We start from the raw sequence: 27797 nt of genomic DNA on the forward strand, positions 1-27797 counted from the left end.
TGTTATTCACATTTTCACAGATTCTGCGAGGGGCTCACAAACTTTCGCACAACGTATAATGGACACAGAGTGAACTGATTTTTCTGTAAATTATGACACTGTTTTAGATGACAGAAAGCAAACTCACCGGCTGTGTCTTCGTGCCTTCTTCTTTTTCCTCTTCTTTGGACGAGGTGAAGGTGAACTGCTGGATTTCCTCTTGGGTCTGCTGCAAAAAGACAAGACATTGTGGAACATAATAAACAACCAAAAGTAGAATATCTGGTAAGCTAAGTACATTTCAGTTGTGTTATACTTCCTTCATCATAAACAGGTGTTTGCACATAATGTCTAAACCCCTGAAGAGATTATAATGGAAACAGTCTAGAGTTTTTACATTAGAAGGCAGGAAAGAGAGGCTAACAATTTGAATAAATTACAAAACTGATGCACTCACTACCTACACCTACCTTTTATTTCTGTCAGATTCTTAATGTTAAAGCTTAGTCTACCTCAAAATAAACATTAGCTCATCATTTACTCACCCTCAAGTCATTGAAAACCATGAGAAATGTGTTTATTTTCTTGGATTAATCTGCTTTTTTCATATGGATTTATCTTTGTATTTCTTCAGGAGAGTTTTGAAATGTCAGCTATTTAAATAAAATCATTGTGTCCATATTATCCAAATGCAGTGGTGTAAAGTAAGAAATTACAAATACTCAGATTACTGTTATTGAGTAGTTTTTCTCAGGAATTCTAATTTACTAAGTAGTTTCTAAATATGTACTTTTACTTTCCCTTGAGTACATGTTTAGTCCAGTATCTGTCATGAGTCAGGTCTGATCTCGTTAATTCTATCACACTGTATTGCCCCTTTGGTCTCGCAGCTGCAGGTTCTCCCCATTAACTATCATTGCATTAGCACCTGTCGCCACTTATTGCCTATTAACGTCCCTACTTAATCTTCTATGTTCTCTGTTTCTGTGTCAGATTATTATATCGCTTTTGTGGTTCACCTCGCAGTTTGTGGATCGCTACACGTTTGTGCAGTCCAGTAAGTTCTATCCTGCGTGATATCATTGTGTGTGTGTACTCTTACCTACACTCTGCTTAACCAGCCTTTAAGTGCCTGCCTGCATCTGGTCCCCAGCCGGGGTTTGTCAGCTGATGCCAGCTCTCCTCCTCTACTCCTTCTCTGACCTCTCTTGCGGGACCCATCTGTTTTCATCTAAAGAACTTTGAGTTATCCAGTACTGCGCACCGCCTGGGTATTGCGTGCGGCAGTCTACCTTTGTTGTACTATACCTAATAAACTGTCCTTATTTTCCCGCACCTCTGGTATTCTGGTATGTTACAGTATCGGTACTTTCACTCCACTACTTTCCTTCAATCTGCAGTCACTACTTTATTATTTCTATGGGGATTAGAAAAATCAGTCCTGTGATTCCTGTCCATAATGAACTACCTTAAGACATGGGCTTTTTTTTTTTTTTTTTATAATTGCAGCAAACTGTTTGGAAGTTTCGAAAGTGTCCAAGAAAATGTCCAAAATCTTTACACACCTTGACCCCAGAGACTGTTTAGATGCTGGTTACTGATGAGAAGATGATGGATGTTTACCCTACACTAAAATGGCCTTAAACACCTAAAGGCACAAGACGTCAACATGACGTCAGATTGACGTTGTACCCTAACGTCATGGGAAAATCAGGTTGACTTCAGAACTCAACGTCAGGCCAATGTCAATGCCCAACCAAATATCATCGTTTAATGATGTCACAGCTTGACATTGTGTGAACGTTAACACTATGACGTCTATCAGATGATGCATTTTGGTTGCCATAACTGAGAATTAAATGACGGTCTTTGTCAATATGACATTGGTTTAAGATGTTGACTCGACGTTGGATTTTGGTCACTTTCCAACAACCTAAAAACAGCCAAATGTCAACGTCGTTATTGGACATCAAAATAACGTTGTTTAGACTCTGCCTTGTCATTGAATTTTGGTCACCTGACATCACAATCTGAATCTAACCTAGAATTAATGTCTTATAATGCTGTGTGCCTGCTGGGCAATAACTAGATGCACTACAGCAGCGCTATTCAATCGAGACTTGTGCGTGCCTTTCTGTGCAATGTAAACAAAAAGATATGTAAGACGAATTATTATTAAACTGATTATGTACAGTATGTATGAATGCAAATGGCAACAACAGTTATTCTAAATAACTTACCTAATATAAAGCTTAAATTTACATTAGACGGGATAACCGTGAAATCATGATTATTCTTCAGACTATATAATCGCACAACCAAAATCTATAATTGTTGCATCCACAAATTGTTATACAGTTCCAAACACAACGTATGAATGTGTCTGAATGTAGAAGAAGCCAAACTTCAGCACTGCACTGCTTCTGTTGTGCTCTGAAATACAACATTTGAATGTTTGTAAAAAGTAAAAGTCCAATGTACAATGCAGTGATTTTTATCTAGTTTCAAAATACAATATATTCACATTTTATTGTAGAAAAAGCCAACTTGGGTGTCTTAAGGAGCAAAAATACAGCATATGCGCTCTTATTTGCAGTTGTGTCATCACTCTTATAGCAAGTCATATCTCTTCGGCTCTTCGTTTGGGATGCTTTTCATGAACCTGCCCCCATGACAAACTAATTGAATAGCCCTGCACTACAGAATGTTACGTTTACACACACACACACGCACAAATTACATGTAAACGTATTAGCTTTTAACTGCGTAATACTCACTACTCATTACTAGGGATGTAACGGTATTGTAAATACCGTCATACCGCAATATTAATTTTTTTCGATATTACCGAAGTCGCATGACTCGGTAAAACTATAGGTCTTCTGAGAAAATTTGCTCAGGCGAATGAAGTGAACGGGAGGTACCGGAAACTACAATTCCCATCAGCCCATACTTGACCATCATCCCTTGCGGTCTGTTGTCGCTACAGATCCAGTAATGCGGAAATGGAGTGTGCTGCTAGAAGCGGGGATGAAAAAGAGCTGGAAAACTCTAAAGCGGGTGTTGTCGCCGCGCGCGTACTGAATAGCGGTGTTGTCGCGCGAGTTCTTATCAGCTGTGTTGTCGCGCGCGTACTGAATAGCGGTGTTGTCGCGCGAGTTCTTATCAGCTGTGTTGTTGCGCGAGTTCTTATCAGCTGTGTTGTCGCGCGCGTACTGAATAGCGGTGTTGTCAGCACACTGTTCAGATTGATGCAGACATGAGACCTCTATCTTACTCATGGTTTGTCCTCTCAAGTGGGGGAAAGACAATGCACAACGTTACCCACTGCTGTCAACCTGGGCCAAGTCATATCTCTCTGTCCCAGAAACCTCAGTCCCAAATGAGAGGGTTTTTTTCTGTTGTAGGGGACATTGTAAATACCCAGAGATACCAGCTTTTACCAGAGTATATTTATATGATAATTTTCCTTTAAACCCATCTCTATCTAAGTGAGTGAGTGATTAAATGTTGAATGTGATGAGTTTTCAACAATACTAAATTGAAACTTTATTTTTTACATGGTTTAATAATTTTTTTGTTATTAAAATTGAAGTTCCTGTTTCAAAGCTTACAGATAGATGGCTAATTTGTATGTCATTGACACTTTTGGCACTTTTTTGGAGTATTTTCATAAGTTTTGTTTTTTCCTGTAAATGATTCAATAAATACCGTACCGTGACATTCATACCGAGGTATTACCGTACCGTGAAATTCTGATACCGTTACATCCCTACTCATTACTCTTGAGTCCTGTTGAAAGGTCTTCTCTTTACTCACACTTTGAGTAATATTTACAGCAGGTACTTTTACTCTACGTGCACTACATTTTTAGGCAAGTAATGGTACTTTTACTTGAGTATGATTTTTCAGTACTCTTTCCCCCACTGTCCAAATGGATATACTGTAATTTACAGATTTCTTTATCAATATTTTGGGTGAAAATACCTTACTGGAGGAACAGAAATCTGATTAAAAACACCCTAATTTGAATTACAAATATGAACAAAACTCTTGTTGGTTTAACAGGACGTCAGGAGGAGTAAATGATGACAGATGCTTAATTTTGTTGTAAACTAAGCCTTTAAATCAGAAGTGTCCAAAGTCGGTCCTGGAGAGCCGGTGTCCTGCATAGTTTAGCTCCAACTTCCTTCAACACACCTCCCTGGAAGTTTCTAGTATACCTGGAAAGAACCTGATTAGGTGGTTCCGGTGTGTTTAATTGGGGTTAGAACTAAAATATGCAGGACACCGGCCCTCCAGGACTGAGTTTGGACACCCCTGCTTTAAATGCTTTGAATGCTTTTTACTCTATATTCAGAAATCTTCTACCAAATACATAATCTCCAGTTCAGATCTATAGGATGTTTTGTAAAAAGCAGGGCAAAGTTTAGTAAAGGATCATTAACTCTTAATACGATATCATCTTCTCCTAATATATAGACAACTGTTTAACTCTAAATTACAACAAAACAGTTTCAGTGTGTTTCTGCTCAAAAACAGAGCACTAGATGCATTTAAAAACCAAATTTACCAAAAGGAAATCAAGGAAGTGAGTCAATTTAAATACCTAGGTGTCACCATAGACTCATAGCTTAAGTTTGATGCCCATATTAAGAAAATGACTAAGACTATTAAGACAAATTTAAACTGTTTTCGTATGATAACATTTACATTTACATTTAGTCATTTAGCAGACGCTTTTATCCAAAGCGACTTACAAACGAGGACAAGGAAGCAATTTACACAACTATAAGAGCAACAGTGAATAAGTGCTATAGGCAAGTTTCAGGTCTGTAAAGTCTAAGAAGGAAAGTATTAGTACTTATTTATTTTTTTATTTATTTTTTGGGTACAGTTAGTGTGATATCCAGAGAGGCAATTGCAGATTAGGAAGTGAAGTGGAGACTAAATAGTTGAGTTTTTAGTCGTTTCTTGAAAATAGCGAGTGACTCTGCCGTTCTGATGCAGTTAGGGAGTTCATTCCACCAACTGGGCATTAAGACTGATATTAACTGGGCATTAAGATAAGACTGTATATATCTCTCTTAAAGCAGTGCAAATGTTTGTGCATGCTATGATATTATCACGTATGTCTTATTGTGCAATAATCTGGGGTCAAGCAACTCAGTCAGTTGTTAAGCCTGCAATGTCTCTTTACAAACAAACTTTAAAAGTAATGGATCAGAAGCCAATAAGATGGCACCATTGTCAAATTCTAAAAAATATTATTTGTTAAGTTTTTATGTTTTTTTTTAAAGTTCTCGTTTTTAAAAAAAACATGTTTAAGTGTATACATGGTCTTGCCCCTAAAGTAGTCTGTGAGTTGATACATAAAATCAGCAGTGATGGGGCGAAGACTAGAGGGGCAGTAAGTGGGAACTGGAGAATCCGTAGATGCAGAACCGCTGTGGGTCAGTCATCCTTTTCAGTAAAAGGTATTCATGCCAAGCCTGTTCATGTAAAGTTACAATCAAAACAGTATTTTTATTTTCTGTAAAGCTGAGAGAATGGCTGAAAGCTTTACAGCAATGTGAGCATTAAGTATTATTCTTTCAGGTTGGTCCCGTTTACATTTCTCTTTATGCAGATTGACTTGCATTTTATGTTTGTGGCTCTGTAAATATTGTACATGTTTGTTGTATTATGTTTTATTCTTGATTGTTTTTTTTTTTAATGTAAAGCCTAACCAGGGACGAGGGCTGCAAATTAGCTTTATGCTACAGCCCTATGTACACAACATCGGTTATCTTTGTATAACAATGTCAAGTGTATTGTCCCTGTAAAATAAACAAGCAAAAAAAATAGAAATAACATAAAAAATTAAATTAAAAAATATATACCGTTGAAGTCAGAATTATTAGCCCCCCTGAATTATTAGCCCCCTGAATTATTAGCCCCCTTGTTTATTTTTTTTCCCAATTTCTGTTTAACCGAGAGCAGATTTACTTAACACATTACTAATCATAATAGCTTTAATAACTCATCTCTAATAACTGATTTAATTTATCTTTGCCATGATGACAGCACATAATATTTGTCTAGATATTCTTCAAGACACTTCTATACAGCTTAAAGTGGTATTTAAAGGCTTAATCAGGTAATTAGGTTAACTAGGCAGGTTAGGGTAATTAGGCAAGTTATTGTATAATGATGGTTTGTTCTGTATTCATCTAAAAAAAATTTAACTTAAAGGGGCTTACGATTTTTTCCTTAATCCTTGTGTGGTGTTCGTATTTTGGTTACTAAGCCAGTGTTCATTAGTCTGGACCCGCTAGAGTTTTGGCTTTCCAAAAAACACTTTCAAACAATATTTTGTTAAATTACTCAACAAATATTTACTTAATCCCAATTACAAGCCATATGCACAGCACGCATGCTTAATTTTTCCCCTTTACCTTTGCTAGATCATATTGATGAATGAATGTGCTTCTCGATTTTTTTTCTTATTATTATTAATGTTATGAAAAAAATAAAACCCACAGATTTGTTTTTTTCGTATTGTTACCACCATGGTCATGGACATCATCACCAGAAGCTCCTCTCTCTTCCACAATCAATTGCAAGGCCCTCGCAGCAGATCATCTTTTGGCCATCTTGATCAGTTGTGATAAGGAACCACACTGGCAAAGTCTTATTTATAATATTATGCCCCTAATATGCAGATGGCACAGGGTATGAGAAAATAAAGCTTGGTTCCCGCAAGAGAGAGGGTAAAATGTGCGGGAATGTAAAAGCAGACAGGGGTGATGGTTGAATTTTCCACAATGTTGCAAATTTTTGCGGGAGCAGGAGGGAGAGGGGAAGAAAACAGCAGCACCAGAAAGAAGGAAGACAGAGTGTGGGAACCAAGCGGCAACCTCCCGCTCTCCCTCAGGAAGCCAATACGGAAGTAGCTAAAACTGCAATTCATCTGAAATCCCGCTAGTCCTGGCCGCTCCTGGCTCCAAAACAGAGCAAATTTCAATCGAGCCCACTGTTAGAATGAACAACTTTACAGCCGAAAAAAAAGGTGTTTACAGCCTGGTACAGAAAAAGATTTTGGTTAATACAGCTAATATTACCCTTCATGACAACTGAGAGGGGGTGAATTTTTTTATAACTCGTCCGTTTCCTTTATATTAAGTTATATTAAGTTTGCATAATTAAGGGCGTGGCCACTTGAGTGACAGCTAGGTCTCGTTGGTCGCCGTCACGTCACCTCAGCTGAATCCGGCAGATTAGCCACTGAAGTCGGCATATTTATCGTATTTCTGTGTTGTTTTATGTGGCTTTACACACTCAACTGCCTTTTGGACTTGTTTCCCACGATTATTAGATGGCATGGCATGCTGAGTGCACTTAATTGTGCTCACAAACCATTCACGTGGCCTCCGTTTCCCATGTGAGTAAAGTTATATACTTATATACCATCTCTATACATGTATTTGTTTTATTTAAGATCATTTATCGTTTATATTTATATTTAGAGCTGTAATGCACTGCAGAATCTGTCAGATTGATCAGCTGTAGGCTCTAGATCAGTCATCTGAAGCGCTGTCATACAGTGTTATGCTGGATTTCATCAATAGTCTTACATTAGCTAACACAGATTATATCTGAAGTGTTTGGAAGTAATTCGCGTTTTCCTCCTGTTGAAAAACGTCATAAGAACAATGTTTAGTGGCTCAATGTATTACAGCAGTGTTTTTAAAAGACTAAACACTTGATGTAGTGTACAGCCAAGCACAAGTGTTCAGAACACAAACGAGTCACAGGTGATGAAGTATTAAGCGTTCTCCCAAAGTAAAGTGTGTCTGAACCAGGTCCAAGCTAAATGCTAGCAGGTGTCTGTAGCTCCGCTCACTCTCCGCCTCTTTGCCCTTGTTTGGTATCCCGCCGTGGGTGTGATGACGCGCAAACAAAATGGCGACGGTTGGCCACGCCTACTTGTGGCTTCTTTTGCGCTCTTTAGAAACCTATAGGTGACGTCACGGATACTACGTCCATATATTTTACAGTCTATGATGGGAACACTGTATCTACACGTTCAAGACTTTTATTAGACCTGGGTCTAGTTGACCCGAACACCTTATATGTAATGTAAATGTGTGGGGGGAGGTACATTATGCGATCATTGAAAATTTGTTCGGATTTATGTTCTTCACAGAAAATTAGCCAAAGCCAATGAATTTTAGGTTGAAAAAATAATTCCTTGTTTAATTTTTCTTTTGAAAAAAAACTAAAACTGGGTCTCACAGACCAGGACACCATACAAGGGTTAAAATGGTGTTTAAAAAATTTAAAAAAAAGCTTTTATTCAAGCTGAAATAAAACAAATAAGACTTTATCCAAAAGAAAAAAATATTATCAGACACACTGTGAAAATTTCCTTGCTCAGTTAAACATCATTTGGGAAATATTTAAAAAAGAAAAACAATTCAAAGGGGGGCTAATAATTCTGACTTCAACTGTATATCCTCCCTGCGGTTTACCTGCAGTCATCATAAGCTGCCGAGTCTTGCTCATAATACTCTCCATCCCAGTCATAGTCTTGTTCATAGCCGTCAGTGTACGCAACATTTTCCACATGATCTCCGTCTTCATGAGGAAGCAGCCTGACCCTGTGTATGCAAGAGGTCAAAGGTCACAACCTGCACTGGTCTACAATGCAATAATGAGCTACTGACTCAGTCTAGACGTGTCTCCAGCATGCATGCATGAATGATCTCTATTTCGAGGTTTGTGTTTTCTGAAACATCCATTGAGAAATATTTGAAGAAGAAAGTGCACTGGTATTTATACATTTAACTGCATTTGTTTTTATTAAGAAGCAGTTGCGAATGTTTTACAGGATACATTAATCTGCAGTATGGACTTTTACAATGTGCTATTTTTTTTGCTTTCACAAAACCGAATACAGAATAAAGATGATTAATGTGATATTGAGAGTGCCGAACTTTACACTCAACACTTCACACTCACTTATAATGCTCTCTCTCCCTCATTATAAAGCTTCAACCTCTCCTCATTATCCTTCCTAACATGTAACTCTGTCTGAAACGATCAGTTTCTTCATCACACTGGTAAATGTCAGCCTTCTGCATCTCTCTCCACTAATTGGTACTTCATGTTGTTTGTGATTTGTGTGTTTTTTTCTGATTTCTTGCACACTATTTGTGTATACTTGTATTTTTTTTTTTGTATTAATTCCTTGTTTCTATTTATCCTATGCAAAGTGTCTGTAGGCAGGGTTTCTGCAGATGTCATAATGTCAAATCTAAGACTTTAAAAGACCTTTTTAAGACCATTAAGTAGAGGCGTGAACCTATACTGGTCTTAGGGTTCGGTTCGGTTACGATTATCATGCCATCTATTTAGTTCAATTCGATATCTCGGTGCATCACAGTTCATTGACGATGCTTTCCATACACAGTGTTATATTTTTGGGGGGGATGCTATAACAAGCTGTCTGTATTAAGGGTGTCATGATCCTCCAAATCCTCGATTCGATTACATTTTCGATTCTAAAGGCACGATTCGATTCGATTTTCGATTATGAATAATTAATTAATTAATGACCAATTAATTATTTGTAGCCTACCGTTTAAACTACCTGACCTGCATGGTCTTTGTTTTACCCATAAACAAATCATACAGTAAATGAATAAAGGCAAGATACACACATAATTACCACCTGTCAATCACTTTTTTCTGCGGGACTCGTGAATAGGCAGTGATCTGTGTCGTTATAATGGCGTCGGTAAAAAAGACGCACAACCAACAGGAACCAGCCAACAGTATCTGAGGTGTTCGCTAAAATGACTAAGTACAAGTGAGTGAAAGATTGAAGCAGTCCTCTGACTGCCTGGACCTGCTGTCTCGAGCCCATGGCTGTGTGTGTGCGTCTGTGTCTGTGTGGTCACGTGATGTGCATTTTCAGAGGTAGAGAGGAAGGAGGGCTGCTCAGAAATGCTACACGCCACTGTGGATGTCAAATCGTTGTCGTTCTAAAATGCCATTTAAAAACAAAGACAGTGTAAACAGGGCCTGAGTGTGTACTTTTCGCAAACGGATTTGCAACGGGGGCGGGCGGAGGATCGCGATGCCGGTGTTGTCTATCGGACGAACCCTAATACGTACATAGCAGAGCTTGCAAAACTGTGTTTTTTTTGTCGACAACACGAACGTTGTCAACATAACTCACTGGAAATCCAAAATGCTTCCACACCGGCGACTTCATTGAAAGAGGAGAGGGTTTAAGCTCTGTCGACGGGTCTCCTGCTTCTGCAGTTTAACAAGCACTTCAACAAGCCTGTTTTTTCCCCGCTTGGCAAGCCAAGCTGACATGACATGGGGGCGTGGCAGCATCGACGATTCTATTTTTTGATTCGATAATCGAAATTGAGCATAAATTTTGATCGATTTCGATTTGACACCCCTAGTCTGTATAAACACAACAGAAAAAACAGAAAAAGAAGCACTTTTCCGACGGTCCCTTACTCCGTTCCGCGCGAGCTCTCTCGGCTAAACACATATTACAAGGGCCTAAACGGAGCAGTGGTTATAATGTCGAGTGAAAAAAAATGAAAAAGACAGCTGCGAAACATAACTAGCTTTGTCTTTCTGTAGGAAACACACTTTAGATCTTTTTAGGGTAAGAGGTTTTTGAGTTATTGCCGCTATAACTGAACGTGTCAGGAATATCGAAGACAAAACCAACTTAACCACGCTCATTTCTGGCGTCCCCCTGGATGTACAGCGCCCTTAGCATTTGCCTATACTGCCTATGCCACGCGCCGGCCCTGAGTTGGCTCCTGAGTGTTGTAAATACTCGCGCTCACCTCCCTCGCGACAGAGCGCATAGGAGATAAATGACGTCAGTACATAATAACCGGTTATGATTATTACTGAACCAATACCGAATTTCCGTGTCTGCATCGCGGTGAACGGAAGAAACAATTCATTTTGACACCCCTACCATTAAGTATTGAATTTAAAACCTATATCACAATATCAAAAACACGCGAGAGAAAATGCTAAATCACAAAAAATTAGTGGTAAAATAAAATCATATAAACTGAACAGTACTAAAGACAGGTTAAATGCATCATTGAACTATATATATATATATATATATATATATATATATATATATATTTTTTTTTTTGTGTGTGTGTGTGTGTGTGTGTGTATGTATGTATATATATATATATTTTTTTTTGTGTGTGTGTGTGTGTGTATGTATGTATATATATATATATATATATTTATTTATTTATATATATATATATATATATATATATATATATATATATATGTATATATATGTATATATATATATGTATATATATATATATATATATATATATATATATATATATATATATATATATATATATATGTATATATATATGTATATATAATATATATATATGTATATATATATATATATGTATGTATATATATATATATATATATATATTTATATATATATATATATATATATATATATATATATATATATACATACATACACACACACACACACACAAAAAAAAAATATATATATATATATATATATATATATATATATATATATATATATATATATATATAGTTCAATGATGCATTTAACCTGTCTTTAGTACTGTTCAGTTTATATGATTTTATTTTACTACTAATTTTTTGTGATTTAGCATTTTCTCTCGCGTGTTTTTGATATTGTGATATAGGTTTTAAATTCAATACTTAATGGTAGGGGTGTCAAAATGAATTGTTTCTTCCGTTCACCGCGATGCAGACACGGAAATTCGGTATTGGTTCAGTAATAATCATAACCGGTTATTATGTACTGACGTCATTTATCTCCTATGCGCTCTGTCGCGAGGGAGGTGAGCGCGAGTATTTACAACACTCAGGAGCCAACTCAGGGCCGGCGCGTGGCATAGGCAGTATAGGCAAATGCTAAGGGCGCTGTACATCCAGGGGGACGCCAGAAATGAGCGTGGTTCGCCGCAATGTCATAATCAGAGGTGGGTAGTAACGAGTTACATTTACTTCGTTACATTTACTTGATTAAAATGATTGGATAACGTGTACTTTTTGAGTACATTTAAATATGTGTACTTTTACTCTTACTTAAGTACATTTTTTGTAAAATTTTTTTGTCAAATGATAATAAAAAAAGATCCAGATGTTTTGTTTGCAAATATCACGAGGCGCCGCATTGGAGAGGCTGTGTCGTGAGAGGTTGCTATAGAGACGCGTCTCCCGCTTTCTGCGCACGCCTGTGTGTTGACAAGGAAGACGTGCGAGTTATACTGCGGTCATGCCATGGCCATTTGCGGTTCCGAGAAGGACGATCATGCTGTCTGTGTAGTGTTTTTATCGGACCAGGTCACCCGGCCTCAAGTTAAGTCTGTTTTCACTCCAAGGTGTCAACAACAATAGTCTGACAATGCGATTGAACTGAACTGAAATCACAGCAGCATATAAGTTACATAAATTCCAGCTCCAACATGAAAAAAGTGGTGGTAAGTGTCAAAATTATCCCAACTTGAACCTTATTCATGGTAACTATGCAAGCCCATAGCCAGAGGGGTTCGGGTGGTTCAATTTAACACTTCAACAGATTCCTATTTTTTCTAACGATTTATGATCTAATACATTTGTATTTTAAAAATAAGTGTTTATTCATTTTTCTTTATTCTAAATCTTTAGAAAATATATTTGGTAAAAATAGTGCTTAAAATGTCACAAAAATACAGCATCCGCTGCGTAAAAAAAACCTGCTGGATAAGTTGGCGGTTCATTCCGCTGTGGCGACCCTGGATTAACAAGGGACTAAGCCGAAAAAAGAAAATGAATGAATATTAGTAAGTCAGGCTGTTAATCATTAAAAATATAACATTTAAACATTATTTTTAACATAAAATCATAAAATGGTGTTTTTATATATATATATATATATATATAATTAAAAGTAACTAAGTAACTAATTACTTGAGTAATTTTTTCATAAGGTACTTTTTTACTCGTACTCGAGTAAATTTTAAGATTTTTACTTTTACTTAAGTAAAATTTTCGGCAGTTACTTGTACTCTTACTTGAGTACAGATTTTGGATACTCTACCCACCTCTGGTCATAATAGTATTGGATTTTTCATCAGTTTTAGTTTCTATTTTGTTTTGCCTTTTTGTTTTCAAATTCAGTCAGTTTTAATTAGTTTTAGAGGCAGATTTACTAGTGTTTATTAGTTTCTATATTTTGAAATGATTTAGTTTTAGTTTAGTTTTATTAGTTTCAGTATTAGTTTTAGCTTTTTTCTAAATGAGGGTATTTGTTAGGTGCAAGATTCAAAATCAACAGGATAAATATTGTATAATAAAAACTCAAGACATACATTTTTTGAAACCTGTATTTAGAGGACACATGAACACTATCATCTACCACAACCATCTACCCATCCTCAAACTCAAATACAACAGCCCACAAGAGAGCTTTTGATTATATGCTGTTGCTTATTTAGGCTTCAGATTGTGGGAAGTGTTTCAGGTGGAGTGTGCTGCTTGCTTGTTTGTTTGTTTGTTTTTTTGTCTTGTCAAGTGTATGTACTTTATGATGTGTTGTACTCTGTTTGATTTGTGAATTTTTTAGGGATCCCCTTTGAAAATCAGATGATTCATCTCAAAGGGGCTATCCCATTCAATAAATTCAAATTCAATAAGAACAGAACAATCCAGGAGATGGGTCTGAACTACAGGAGACTCCCGGGAGAAACAGGAGTGTTGGCAGGTATGTTAGTAAATACATAAATATTTGCAAAATGAAAGTGCGACTGGGCGGCATGGTAACTCTTTGGTCAGCACTGTGGCCTTACAGCAAGAAGCTTGCTGGTTCGAGTCCCACCTGGGCCAGCTGTCATTTCTTTGTGGAGTTTGCATGTTCTCCCAGTGTTCGTGTGGGTTTCCTCCGGGTGCTCCGGTTTCCCTCACAGTCCAAACACATGCGCTATTGGGGAATTGATGAACTAAACTGGCTGTAATGTATGAGTGTGTGTGTGAATGACAGTCTATGGGTGTTTCCCAGTACTGGGTTGCGGCTGGAAGGGCATCTGCTGTGTAAAACATATGCTGGAATAGTTGGCGGTTCATTTTTAGTACCTATTAAAAGCAGGTTATAGACTCAGAGCATGGGCGAATCCTGCCAGTGCTGGTCTGCATCAGCATTAATCACAGTAATAAAGCGTCACATAGAAACGTTACATGATACCGTCTCCACAGGAAACACACACTTTATTCAATACACTTCCTAAAATAAGATCAGAGTGGATCTATGTGAGCTCACTTTCTGACAAACATCGTGTGTGTGTGTGTGTGTGTGTGTGTGTGTGTGTGTGTGTGTGTGTGTGTGTGTGTGTGTGTGTGTGTGTGTGTGTGAAATGGGACTCACGGTGGTCGTGGGTTGAATCCCTCTCTAGTGATCACTCCCTCCTTCTCCATCAGCATCTGGCGAAACGTCTCCACCTTCTGCCGGATGTCTTCTTCAGGATACCTGCAGAGCAATAGAGGACGCTCAGTTCAGCTCGGGTCAGTCTCCACCATCAAACATCAGTGAGAAATCTTTCAGGTCTGCAGTGATTCTCACAGGTCAACAAAATCCCACACCGAAGACCTGAAGAGTTCAGGAAATCTAAATTATGAAATGGTTTGGCATGTTTGTTTGAACTGCGTGACGTTTGTTCTCAGTGCTGCCTGCAGGAGGCGCTGGAGCACAGGAACTCTCCTTATATTCCCCCAGTGTCATGATGCCAGAAGACTGTGGGTGGTAAAGGTGAGTTGGCAGTCAGAACACTGAAACAACGATAATATCTGAAGCCTTGCTGTGTAAAAAAAAACAGATTTCAAATTCTGTTCCAAAACCTGATGGACATACTGCACTAAAATTTTAAATATATAAATAAATAAATAAATAAATAAATAAATAAAGTAGGGCGAGGCAGTGGCGCAGTAGGTAGTGCTTTCGCCTCACAGCAAGAAGGTCGCTGGGTCGCTGGTTCGAACCTCGACTCAGTTGGCGTTTCTGTGTGGAGTTTGCATGTTCTCCCTGCGTTCGCGTGGGTTTCCTCCGGGTGCTCCGGTTTCCCCCACAGTCCAAAGACATGCAGTACAGGTGCATTGGGTAGGCTAAATTGTCCGTAGTGTATGCGTGTGTGTGCGAATGTTTCCCAGAGATGTTTTGCGGCTGGAAGGGCATCCGCTGCGTAAAAAACTTGCTGGATAAGTTGGCGGTTCATTCCGCTGTGGTGACCCCAGATTAATAAAGGGACTAAGCCGACAAGAAAATGAATGAATAAATAAAGTAGTGCTGTCAATCGATAAAAAAAAATACAAATTAATCACACTTTTTTTTTTTAATTAATCGCGATTGATCACATTTAAAAGACTGAAACTTGTAATTGTGGCTATATAAATGTAAAATTAGTGTAAACGCAAGACAAAAACTATTTAAATTCAAAATATAATTGCTTATTAGAATTTTTGTTTAACTTGTAACACAGATGTCTTCATGTAAACAACAAACCCACAATAAACCAGCAAGATCCTGGCAAGATTACAGACTCTGAGCGCGAATTAGATTTACTTCTAAAAGGCTTACGGTAAGATTATGTATTAAATACGAAGACGAAAAGACCAAAACGAAGGAGGTTTTTGCTATAATTTTAGATAGTTTCAGTTAGTTTTGAGTGTACAAAATACAGTTTCAGTTAGTTCTAGTTTTTTTTTAAAAAAAACTCTCTCGTTTTTATTTTATATTTAAAATATTTAAAATATTTAATATTTTTATATTATTTTGTTTTTATTTCAGTTAACGACAATTATTTGACATTTTAGTTTTTGTTTTGTCATTCGTTTTTGTTAACTATAATAAACTTGTAATGAAGCTGCAGAAACTGTCTTAAAAGCATGCGTCTGGTCTGATCCCCTTCTCCGCAGAATCGTCAGTCTTTAGCAATTGATGATTGGCTCTTGTACTAGCAGGTGGGGCTTCATATCGACCGTTACACCATTCCTCATTCTAAAACTATACGAGTGACATGTCTTGTGAATTCTATAGTCTTTGGTTCAGTCTAATGTAAATTCATTCATTCATTTATTTTCTTGTCGGCTTAGTCCCTTTATTAATACGGGGTCGCCACAGTGGAATGACCCGCCAACTTATCCAGCAAGTTTTTACGCAGCGGATGCTCCTCCAGCTGCAACCCATCTCTGGGAAACATCCACACACACATTCACACACACACTCATACACTACGGACAATTTAGCCTACCCAATTCACCTGTAGCGCATGTCTTTAGACTGTGGGGGAAACCGGAGCACCCGGAGGAAACCCACGCGAACGCAGGGAGAACATGCAAACTCCACACAGAAACGCTAACTGAGCCGAGGTTCGACCCAGCGACCTTCTTGCTGTGAGGCGACAGCACTACCTACTGCGCCACTGCCTCGCCTCTAATGTAAATGTCAATGCTGAAAAGCCCAAACACCGAAGAGCAAAACTAACAATACAAGTTCACCAGTGCCAAGGAACACACTTAACCGATTGACGAAAGTGAAGAAAAAAAAAACAAGCTCAGCAGTGCACGACCAGTTCTCCTCTGTACCGATGTAAATGCAGTGTATGGTGTTTGTGTTGAAGTGTGCTGCTCTAGTGTAAGTCATGTGAAGGAGGTAAACACAGGAAACCTGCACCTTCTGCCTGGGTAAAGTCGACCGCTGTGACCAGGGCAACCATTGTGGCTCAGTTGAGCTGGTAATGTATGGATGACAATAGCAGGCTTTATCAGCATCTGCACACAGCAGTGGAGGATGAAGAAGAAGAGCACGAGAAGACAAACTTTCTGCTGTAAAAGCTTCTGCTGGAGGGGCTGGAGATAATGCAGCTTTTTCAAATCCATTCCGACACACACACACACCCTCCTACATCTTGGCCACAATGGATAAGGCCTTATTGAGGCAATTAGATAATAATGACACAAGCAGAGTGGCCATCATTAGCAGAAGCCTCCTGAGACATTAATGCACCTTCTGTCTGTTTTGTTTAACAGTGAATCGATAGCAGTGATTAACCTGGTTTAATAGCTCATATACTCCCCCACGCTCGCTTCAGTGCAGAGAACATAGAGATGGATGACAGAGGACCAAACCCACCAAACTGCAGAAGCACCTTATTGATCAGTGCTGCTGTCATATTGATGTGCAAATTTCACAGACAACTGGTCAATTTCTGCATTTACTTCACAGTTTCACAGCGTATAATTAGACCAAAATACGAATTTATTCATTGCTAACCTGAACCACTAAGTAGCTACCAAGCTAGGTATTATTTAGTCCTTTCAAATATATATTCACTCACCGGCCGCTTTATTAGGTACACCTGTCCAACGCAAATTTCTAATCAGCCAATCACATGGCAGCAGCTCAATGCATTTAGGCATGTAGACATGGTCAAGACGATCTGCTGCAGTTTAAAGCGAGCATCAGAATGGGGAAGAAAGGGAAGTTAAGTGACTTTGAACGTGGCATGGTTGTTAGTGCCAGATGGACTTCTCTGAGTATTTCAGAAACTGCTGATCTACTGGGATTTTCATGCACAACCGTCTCTAGGGTTTACAGAGAATGGTCCAAAACAAAGCAAATATCCAGTGAGCGGCAGTTCTGTGGGCGCAAATGCTTTGTTGATGCCAGAGGTCAGAGGAGAATGGCCAGACTGGTTCCAGCTGATAGAAAGGCAACAGTAACTCAAATAAGCACTCGATACAACCGAGCTCTGCAGAAGAGCATCTCTGAACCATAGACTGTAAAATATATGGACGCAGTATCCGTGACGTCACCTATAGGTTTCTGAAGAGCGCAAAAGAAGCCACAAGTAGGCGCGGCCAACCGTCGCCATTTTGGTCACACGTCATCACACCCACGGCGGGATATCAAACAAGGGCAAAGAGGCGGAGAGTGAGCGGAGCTACAGACACCTGCTAGCATTTAGCTTGGACCTGGTTCAGACACACTTTACTTTGGGAGAACGCTTAATACTTCATTACCTGTGACTCGTTTGTGTTCTGAACACTTGTGCTTGGCTGTACACTATATCAATAAAGTGTTTAGTCTTTTAAAAACACTGCTGTAACACATTGAGCCACTAAACATTGTTCTTATGACGTTTTTCAACAGGAGAAAAACGCGAATTACTTACAAACAATGAAGATATAGTCTGTGTTAGTTACTGTAAGACTATTAATGAACTCCAGCATAACACTGTATGACAACGCTTCAGATGACTGATCTAGAGCCTACAGCTGATCAATCTGACAGATTCTGCAGTGCATTACAGCGCTAAATATAAATATAAACGATAAATGATCTTAAATAAAGCAAATACATGTACAGAGATGGTATATAAGTATATAACTTTACTCACATGGGAAACGGAGGCCACGTGAATGATTTGTGAGCACGATTAAGTGCACTCAGCATGCCATGCCATCTAATAATTGTGGGAAACAAGTCCAAAAGGCAGTTGACTGTGTAAAGCCACATAAAACAACACAGAAATACGATAAATATGCCGAGTTCAGTGGCTAATCTGCAGGATTCAGCTGAGGTGACAGGACGGCGACCAACGAGACCTAGCTGTCAATCAAGTGGCCACGCCCTTAATTATGTAAACTTAATATAACTTAATATAAAGGAAACGGATGAGTTATAAAAAATTCACCCCCCTCACAGTTGTCATGAAGGGTAATATTACCTGTATTAACCAAAATCTTTTTCTGTAGCAGGCTGTAAACACCTTTTTTTCTGCTGTAAAGTTGTTCATTCTAACAGTGGGCTCAATTGAAATTTGCTCTGTTTTGGAGCCAGGAGCGGCCAGGAATAGCGGAATTTCGGATGAATTGCAGTTTTAGTTACTTCCGTATTGGCTTCCTGAGGGAGAGCGGGAGGTTGCCGCTTGCTCTGAACACACAACACGGCCAACCTTGAGGCGGATGGGCTACAGCAGCAGAAGACCACACCGGGTGCCGCTCCTGTCAGCTAAGAACAGGAAACTGAGGCTACAATTCACACAGGCTCACCAAAACTGGACAATAGAAGATTGGAGAAACGTTGCCTGCTCTGATGAGTCTCCATTTCTGCTGACACATTCGGATGGTCGGGTCAGAATTTGACGTCAACACAATGAAAACATGGATCCATCCTGCCTTGTCTCATCAGTTCAGGCTGGTGGTGGTGTAATGTAAACATTAATAGAATGTCTGTTCAGAGAACTTGTCTTGAATGATGTTGGGGGAACACGGTGGCTCAGTGATTAGCACTGTGGCCTCACAACAAGAAGATTGCTAGTTCAGATCCTTGCTGGGTCAGTTAGCGTTTCTGTGTGGAGTTTGCATGTTCTCCTCGTGTTGGCGTGGGTTTCATCAAGGTGCTCCGGTTTCCCCCACAGTCCAAACACATGCGATATAGGTGAATTAAATAAACTAAATTGGCCGTAGTGTATGAGTGTGTGTTTGAAAGTGCATGGGTGCTTCCCAGTACTGGGTTGCAGCTCAAAGGGTATCTGCTGTGTAATGCTGGATAAAACCCCCGATTAAATAAGGTGACTAAGCTGAAGGAAAATGAATGAATGATGTTGTCAAGACAAAAATATTATTTAATATTCCCATAGCTCAAATTAATGTACTGCGGTGTTAAAATATTAAGGTTGCACAGTAGGTTCGATTCCAAGGAAAAGCAAGACTAAAATTAAATAAAGCTGCTTTGGATAAAAGTGTCTGCCAAGTGCATCAAATGTAAAAGACAAAAAAAATACAAATTCTGCTGCTTTATTAAATCTCTGAAACAACTTTGCTATGGAAAAATACTTTCAGAAGCAAGTTTGCCAAAAATAAAGGTCAGGTAAGTGTTGAATGTACTGTAAATATCTGTTAATGAACATGAATTTTTGGTTGTGAATTGCATTATGGGATGTTGATCTTTGCTTTGTCGACTTTTGATGTTGAAAATTCAACTCTACAGCTTAACAAAATGACTTTTATTGACATTTTAGTCGTTTAAAACAATAATATAATGTATAAAAAATAATATCTAGAGAAATAAGTGTGTAAAATAACAGAAAATGCACTGGCAGCTTATTGCAAGGTGTTTGTAGTGTAACATATGACACCAACATAGACAATATAGCACTGCAAACTATTAAACATGTTCATAAAAGTCACTTTTTTGAACTTTTCAAGATTAAAAGTTGCTGGAAGAAAGCTCAAGATCCCATAATGCAACTCAAAACCATAAATAAATGGGAAAAATAAAAACCTGAATCACAAAAAATATCAAACTATTAATATACGGATATTTCTAATAGTGCAGCATGAGTTATAGTGAGGTGAACTGCCAGCGTCCAATAAAATCTTCAGTTGTGGAGCTCTCATGAATATTTATGAGGGGAATCCAGTTACACAATGAAGTGCATCTTTCCTTACTGGAGTCTGTCTCTCCATGCATTGACCTGAGTCTCCACACGCTTCTCCAGGGAATGTGTGAATTATCCATGAAGCCTCATCCTCGTCTCCATCTGTCCGGCTGGAAATGTAGGTGGGGGCAGATGGGCTGTCAATGGCACTGGAGCGGTTATTAACCAGAGCCGCTCCAACAGTTACACTCCACTAATTGGTTCCTGCTGGGGTGAAAATGCCACACGACCAGACCAACCACTGCTGGATTTTTTTTTTTCACCTGTTTTATCATCCGACAGGTGCAAAATTTCAAGTCCAGTGGCTTAAAATAGCAGCAGAACAGAGCATGTGTGCTCAACATGAAGTTCAAACGCTGCAGGAACATTCACACTTTCTCATTTCTACTTTCATACTGGTGATATGAAGTCAATCTCCATCTAGTTAGTTAGTTAGTTAGTTAGTTATAAAGCACATTTAAAAACAACAGATGTTGACTAGAGGGCTGTGCAAAACAATAAAAAACAAACAAACAAACGTACGTTTCACCATCACCAGCAACCTAATCCTGGCAGATAAACACGCAGATCGTTAAAGGACTACAAATCGGCCAGTATATGGACTTCAAGTTCCAGTCATGCACCGCTTACTCGCACCTGTTCCTCATTCGGTAGATTACACACACTCACGGCTGAGAGCTGCTCATGAACAGATTACCAGGAATATTTATTAGGGGTGTCACGATTTCGATTTTAAATTGAAATCGATCAAAATTTATGCTCAATTTCGATTATCTAATTAAAAAATAGAATCGTCAATGCTGCCACGCCCCCATGTCACGTCAGCTTGGCTTGCCAAGCGGGGAAAAAACAGGCTTGTTGAAGTGCTTGTTAAACTGCAGAAGCAGGAGACCCGTCGACAGAGCTTAAACCCTCTCCTCTTTCAATGAAGTCGCCGGTGTGGAAGCATTTTGGATTTCCAGTAAGTTATGTTGACAACGTTCGTGTTGTCGACAAAAAAAACCCACAGTTTTGCAAGCTCTGCTATGTACGTATTACGTACGGTTCGTCCGATGATGGACAACACCGGCATCGCGATCCTCCGCCCGCCCCCTTTGCAAATCCACTCGCGAAAAGTACACACTCAGACCCTGTTTACACTGTCTTTGTTTTTAAATGGCATTTTAGAACGACAACGATTTGACATCCACAGTGGCGTGTAGCATTTCTGAGCAGCCCTCCTTCCTCTCTACCTCTGAAAATGCTCATCACGTGACCACACAGACACAGACGCACACACACAGCCATGGGCTCGAGACAGCAGGTCCAGGCAGTCAGAGGACTGCTTCAATCTTTCACTCACTTGTACTTAGTCATTTTAGCGAACACCTCAGATACTGTTGGCTGGTTCCTGTTGGTCGTGCGTCTTTTTTACCGACGCCATTATAACGACACAGATCACTGCCTATTCACGAGTCCCGCAGAAAAAGTGATTGACAGGTGGTAATTATGTGTGTATCTTGCCTTTATTCATTTACTGTATGATTTGTTTATGGGTAAAACAAAGACCATGCAGGTCAGGTAGTTTAAACGGTAGTCAATAATCATTAATCAATTAATTATTCATAATCGAAAATCAAATCGAATCGTGTTTTTAGAATCGAAAATGTAATCGAATCGAGGATTTGGAGGATCATGACACCCTTAATATTTATACAGAACACACACACATCAGTGCTGAGTCATTATACTGTCTTTGTGAACATTGCGTGTTTTCTCTTGCCTTGCTTTGCCGTGTTTTAACCCTCGCCTTGTTTGTTTGTTTGTTTACATTGCCTGCTGCCAGCCTGTACTGATCATTCGCCTGTGTATTGACCACGACTCTGCACTTGCCTGTATCCCTCTGTTTGCCCCCATGTTGAGCGTTGCTTGCCTGACCATTCTCTGTTCAAGAAATCCTGCATTTGGATCTGCACTTCTTTGTCAGCGTTCCAATTCACATTACAGAATGTGCGTAATTAAAAATACTGCAAAAATTCATCTATAAACATCTGCACTGCATAAAATGCCTTTCTTACTTTTTAGTTAGTTTATTTTTTGTTTTGTTTCAAGTCTAAAAATCTCATAATTCTTAAACCAAGAAACATTTTCTAGACAAGTAAATAATATTGGCTTGCTTTTGGAAATAATATGCCAAAATTAAGTGAGATTTTTCCTCAATACAAGCAAAATAATCTGCCAATAGAAAAATAATTATATATATATATTGTATATATATATATATATATATATATATATATATATATATATATATATATATATATATATATATATATATATATATATATATTTATATATATTTATATATATATATATATATATATATATATATATATATATGCACGTGTTTGTTTGATGTATGTAAAAATTGGCCCGGGACACTGTTTTTGTTTTTGTATCTGGCCCTCGGCCCAAAAAGTTTGGACACCCCTGTTCTATAGTCATGTTCCACATGCAAAAATGCAAATGAGACTCGAAGACAACAATAAAGGATTGACATCACCGCGTTATATACCTCTGTTTTAGTAACTGTATGCAAGAGAGCTGTTTGGAGTCTCGACTGCATTGTTATATTGGTGTGAATAAAAGTCAGTGGTGAGTAAATGATGACAGAGTGTTGATATTTGTCTGAACGGAGCTCTGAGTGTGTGACATTTGGAGGTTTTGTTGTATAAACAGAGATAAGCTGAGGATGTGGAGCATGTTTAACACTGAAACAAGCAGACCTTCAGCAAACGACTGACTATCATAGAGCTGCACACACACACACACACACACACACACCGTCTGCTGCTGCTCACACTGAGAGGAACATATGGAGAGCCAACATCACCAAAGCACAGAGCAATTACTCATCACGCAGTGTGTGTGCGTAAGTGTGTGTAATTGTGTGTGCGTACTTTGTATTCCTCATGCTGTAGGGACTCAATGTCCCCATAAGTATAGTAATACCAGAAAATTTTGACCTCATGGGGGCATTTGTTTTGGTTCCCATAAGAAAAAGGAAGTCCCCATAAGAGAAAAAAATGTGTGTGTGTGTGCATTTGTGTGTGTGTGTGTGTATGTTTGCATTCATGTGTGTGTGTTTTTGTAAATGTGTGTCTGTGCATTTGTGCGTGTGTGTGTGTACATGTGTGTATGTTTGCATTCATATGTGTGTGTGTGTGTGTGTGTGTGTGTATGTTTGCATTCATATGTGTGTGTGTGTGTGTGTGTGTGTGCATTTGTGTGTGTGTGTGTGTGTATGTTTGCATTCATGTGTGTGTGTTTTTGTAAATGTGTGTCTGTGCATTTGTGCGTGTGTGTGTGTACATGTGTGTATGTTTGCATTCATATGTGTGTGTGTGTGTGTGTGTGTGTGTGTGTATGTTTGCATTCATGTGTGTGTGTGTGTTTGTGTGTGTGTATGTTTGCATTCATGTGTGTGTGTGTGTGTGTGTGCATGTGTGTGTGTGTGTTTTTGTAAATGTGTGTCTGTGCATTTGTGCGTGTGTGTGTGTGTGTGTATGTTTGCATTCATGTGTGTGTGTGTGTGTGTGTGTGTGTGTGTATGTTTGCATTCATATGTGTGTGTGTGTGTGTGTGTGTGTGTGTTTGTGTGTTTTGTGTATGTGTGACTGCGTGTGTGTTTATCTGTGCATGTGATGTGTGTGTGTGTGTGTGTGTGTTTGCATTCATGTGTGTGTGTTTGTGTGTGTGTGTGTGTGTGTGTGTGTGTAAATGTTTGTCTGCATGTGTGTGTGTGTGTGTGTGTGTGTGTGTGTGTATGTTCGCATTTATGTGTGTGTGTGTGTGTGTGTGTGTGTGCAAATGTGTCTGTGCATTTGTGCGTGTTTGTGTGCGTGCATGTGTGTGTATGCTTGCATTCATGTGTGTCTGTGTGTTTATGTGTGGTTGTGTATGTGTGACTGCATGTGTGTTTGTGTGTGTTAATCTGTACATGTGGTGTGTGTGTGTGTGTTTGTTTGCATTCATGTATGGGTGTGTAAATATGTGTATTTGCATTTGTGCCTGTGTGTGCGTGTTTGCATTTATGCGTGTCTGTGTGTATGTGCGTTTGTGTATGTTTGACTATGCGCATGGGTGTGTGTTTGTGTATGTGTGTGTACGTGTATTTGTGCGACTGTGAATGTGTGTGTGTGTGTCTGTGCATTTGTGAATGTGAATATGCTTGTGTAAATGCATGCATGTGTGTGTGTACTGGTGTGTGTGTGCTCCAGATGGCTGATCCACACCTCCTCCATCTCCAACATTCTGCCCCACAACATCCTCATTAATCCAGCAATTATTACCCAGAACTCCTAACGAGGATCAGTCCATCTACACTAATCAGAGAATGTAAAGACACAGGCTTCATGCATGTGATGTCAAACAGACAGATGGCGGATCACAAACTGGAGAATTCTGTTCGACATTCGTCTTAAATTAAACTGAGAAGGCCACTGTCCGGCAAATTATAGCACATGGTCAAACAGGGTTGTGCCTATTCTCCTCATGAGTTATGGGTAGGCTCACAAGGAATCTGAGCGCACAGAGTTCCGCAGATTTTTAGCCCATCATTAATAAATCTGTTTATTTACTAAATTTATTATTTATAAATGTGTGTACATCGATATTTAATCAGTTTTTGAATTAATTACAGTAATATTATTGACTAATGTGAACATGCTTATCTGATTTATATACAATGCAGTTTGTAAAGTGGTATTTTCTGTCTTTTAATAGATGTATTATATGAGAGACTTGCTTTGTTTAACAAATAACTTGAATGTAATTGGATTTGCATTTTAGACATTAAATAAAAGTTAAAAATATATATATTATATATTAAGGATATTATATATATATACATATATATAAATAAAGATTTTAGTGATGATACTCCCAAAATAATTCCGCAAAGTCCACAGATTTATACCAAAATTCTCCACAAAAATAGCTAAAGACGTCCGCAGATTCCCTCTGGCCCTGGTTATAGGTGTGTTTTGAGCATAACCTGCATAACCAATCAGAGCCTCATCTCAGATTCCCTTTAAGAGTCAGTTTGGTGCACCATGGTGCATTTGCTTTTTACCTGGCGGACTTCACTAGCGAGAAAACAGTTAAACAGAGCATCTGCAGCGCGAGGATAAAGAACGAGCCTCCTCCATTCAGCCTCTTTACTTTACTTTTACTCTTTACTCCTTTACTTTGGTGGAGTGGGGAAACGTTGTTGTACGCTCTCCACTAAAGACATCCATTAGCCCACATATTTATTTAGTTTGTTAAGCACAAAGATTATTTAAAACTATTTCTAAATTCAGTTCTAATCTCCAGCAAAGGAAAAAATGAACAATATTAATGAAGTGTGGTCAGAAAACTGAGTTATATCCAAACAAGCGTCCTGCTCTTCTGCCCCATATGGTGATGCAGACGTCTTCAAAATCCCACAGGTGGACAAGTCTACACTTGTGTTTATTAAAACAAATCTAAATATGCACATCATAAATAATACTGCTAATATTAATAACATTATACAGATGCAGATCGATATGAATAAACTGAAAAAGCTCCCCCCGAGGTAAACAAGGCATTGGTTTTTATATTTATGTAGAAAATAATAATTTCTGTATCATTTTAATCCTTTAATCTGTAAAGATATTTGTGTTTTGCTGTTCATCCTGTGTGTATTAAGCAATGTGTAAGCGTTTGGACCTGCATAGGCGCATAACTAACGCGCTCTGAGCTGGACTTTAGAGCAGCTTTCAGTTGGTCAATGGCGCGGTCTATTTCAGTTCCTCAAAATAGCAAAGCGCCAGCAATGCGCCTTAACACACCTCCTTTATAGACCAGCACACCTATGAGTCTATAAAGAGGTGCAAATGGATTTATTTAAACAACGTGGCGCAAAACTAGAAAAATTAAAGTTGCACTGGTCTAAAAACAGCAACAAATTGGGCCAAACACGCCTGCACCTTTATTGCACCGGGTGTATGATGAAATGAAACGTGAAATGAAAATTTAAATAAAGAAACGAATCTGCATTGAAATAAAGCTGAGCACTGCAAAATATTATTTTCTTACTCAGAGTTTTTGTCTCTCTAATGCGGTCGATGTACCGGTCCGTTGTGGTGAAGAAAGAGCTGGGCCGAAAGGCAATCTATGCTCCTACTCTCACCTATGGTCATGAGCTTTGGGTCATGACCGAAAGGACAAGATCTCAGATACAAGCGGCTGAAATGAGTTTCCTTCACAGGGTGGCAGGGCGCACTCTTATGGATAGGGTGAGGAGCTCTGACACCCGGGAAGAGCTTGGAGTAGAGCCGCTGCTCCTCCACAATGAGCGAAGTCAGCTGAGGTGACGCTGTTTCGGATGCCTCCTGGACGCCTACCTAGGGAGGTGTTCCAGGCATGTCCCACCGGGAGGAGGCCTCGGGGAAGACCCAGGACACGCTGGAGGGACTATGTCTCCCGGCTGGCCTGGGAATGCCTCGGGATCCCCCTAGAGGAGCTGGAGGAAGTGTCTAGGGATAGGGAAGTCTGGGGTTCTCTTTTAAGACTACTGCCCCCGCTACCCGGCCCCGGAAAAGCGGCAGAAAATGAATGAATGAGAGTTTTTGTCTTCCTTTTAGTCCAAATATCTAAAAATTCTTAAATCGGGAAGAATTTTTTAGACTAGCGAAAAATATTGTCTTGTTTTCAGAAATGAAGTGAGTTTTACCCGCAGTATGTTTAGCATGGGGGTAAGGTATGCTACCAATGGGCGAGCAAAATAATCTCTTTTTTACTTAGAAATAAGATTATCCTACACTTTATAAAATGTTGGGTTCAACACAACTAATTTGTTTTGGGATAACATGAAGGAATTAAATTAAAAAATACTTAAGTTTACATACTTAAGTGGATTGATACCCCAAAAAGCTCAAGAATGGTGTTTTAGCTCAGTGAATTACTGATTTTTTAAAATTTCTGGTGCAACTCCAGAGGTGTTATTCACCACTGCTGATAATTTCACACTTCTTCAGCTCGATTCTCCTGTGTTTGTTGTGCAAACCACCTATTACCTGTGAGCCTGGCACATTTGTTTACTCAGGCCCTGTTTACACTAATGCGTTTTCGTTTTAAAACGCATACGTTTTGCTACGGTTCCGCCATCCGTCCACACTACGCCGGAGTTTTCAAGCGCCGAAAACGGAGCATTTTGGAAACGCTGGAGAGGCCTTTTTCATTCTGAAACGCAGCTGCTCCGTCTCA

The 27797-nt window shown here is 38.9% G+C and overlaps 1 protein-coding gene and 1 long non-coding RNA gene across 9 annotated transcripts in view; one reads left to right on the forward strand and one right to left on the reverse strand.

The window, feature by feature from the left end:
- Positions 1-27797, forward strand: part of LOC147843792 (uncharacterized) — a 1319745-nt gene that overhangs the window by 705970 nt on the left and 585978 nt on the right. The window lies entirely within an intron of this gene.
- srrm3 (serine/arginine repetitive matrix 3) overlaps positions 1-27797 on the reverse strand; it is a 187612-nt gene that overhangs the window by 55971 nt on the left and 103844 nt on the right. For 5 of the 8 annotated variants that reach the window (XR_015490752.1, XM_087253216.1, XM_087253214.1 and 2 more), the window contains exons 3-5: positions 14453-14554; positions 8493-8621; positions 128-208 (exon numbers count right to left, since the gene is read on the reverse strand). Coding sequence is in view for 6 of the 8 variants with exons in the window: in XM_087253216.1 (XP_087109342.1) it covers positions 128-208; positions 8493-8621; positions 14453-14554 (312 nt within the window). In the remaining 2 variants the exon portion in view is untranslated. The remainder of the gene's footprint in view (positions 1-127; positions 209-8492; positions 8622-14452; positions 14555-27797) is intronic. The other 3 variants (XR_015490753.1, XM_087253217.1, XM_087253215.1) reach the window with 1 other exon arrangement.

This window comes from Danio rerio, chromosome 5, assembly GCF_052040795.2.
Source record: "Danio rerio strain M-AB ecotype USA chromosome 5, GRCz13ab, whole genome shotgun sequence".
NCBI lineage: Eukaryota > Metazoa > Chordata > Actinopteri > Cypriniformes > Danionidae > Danio > Danio rerio.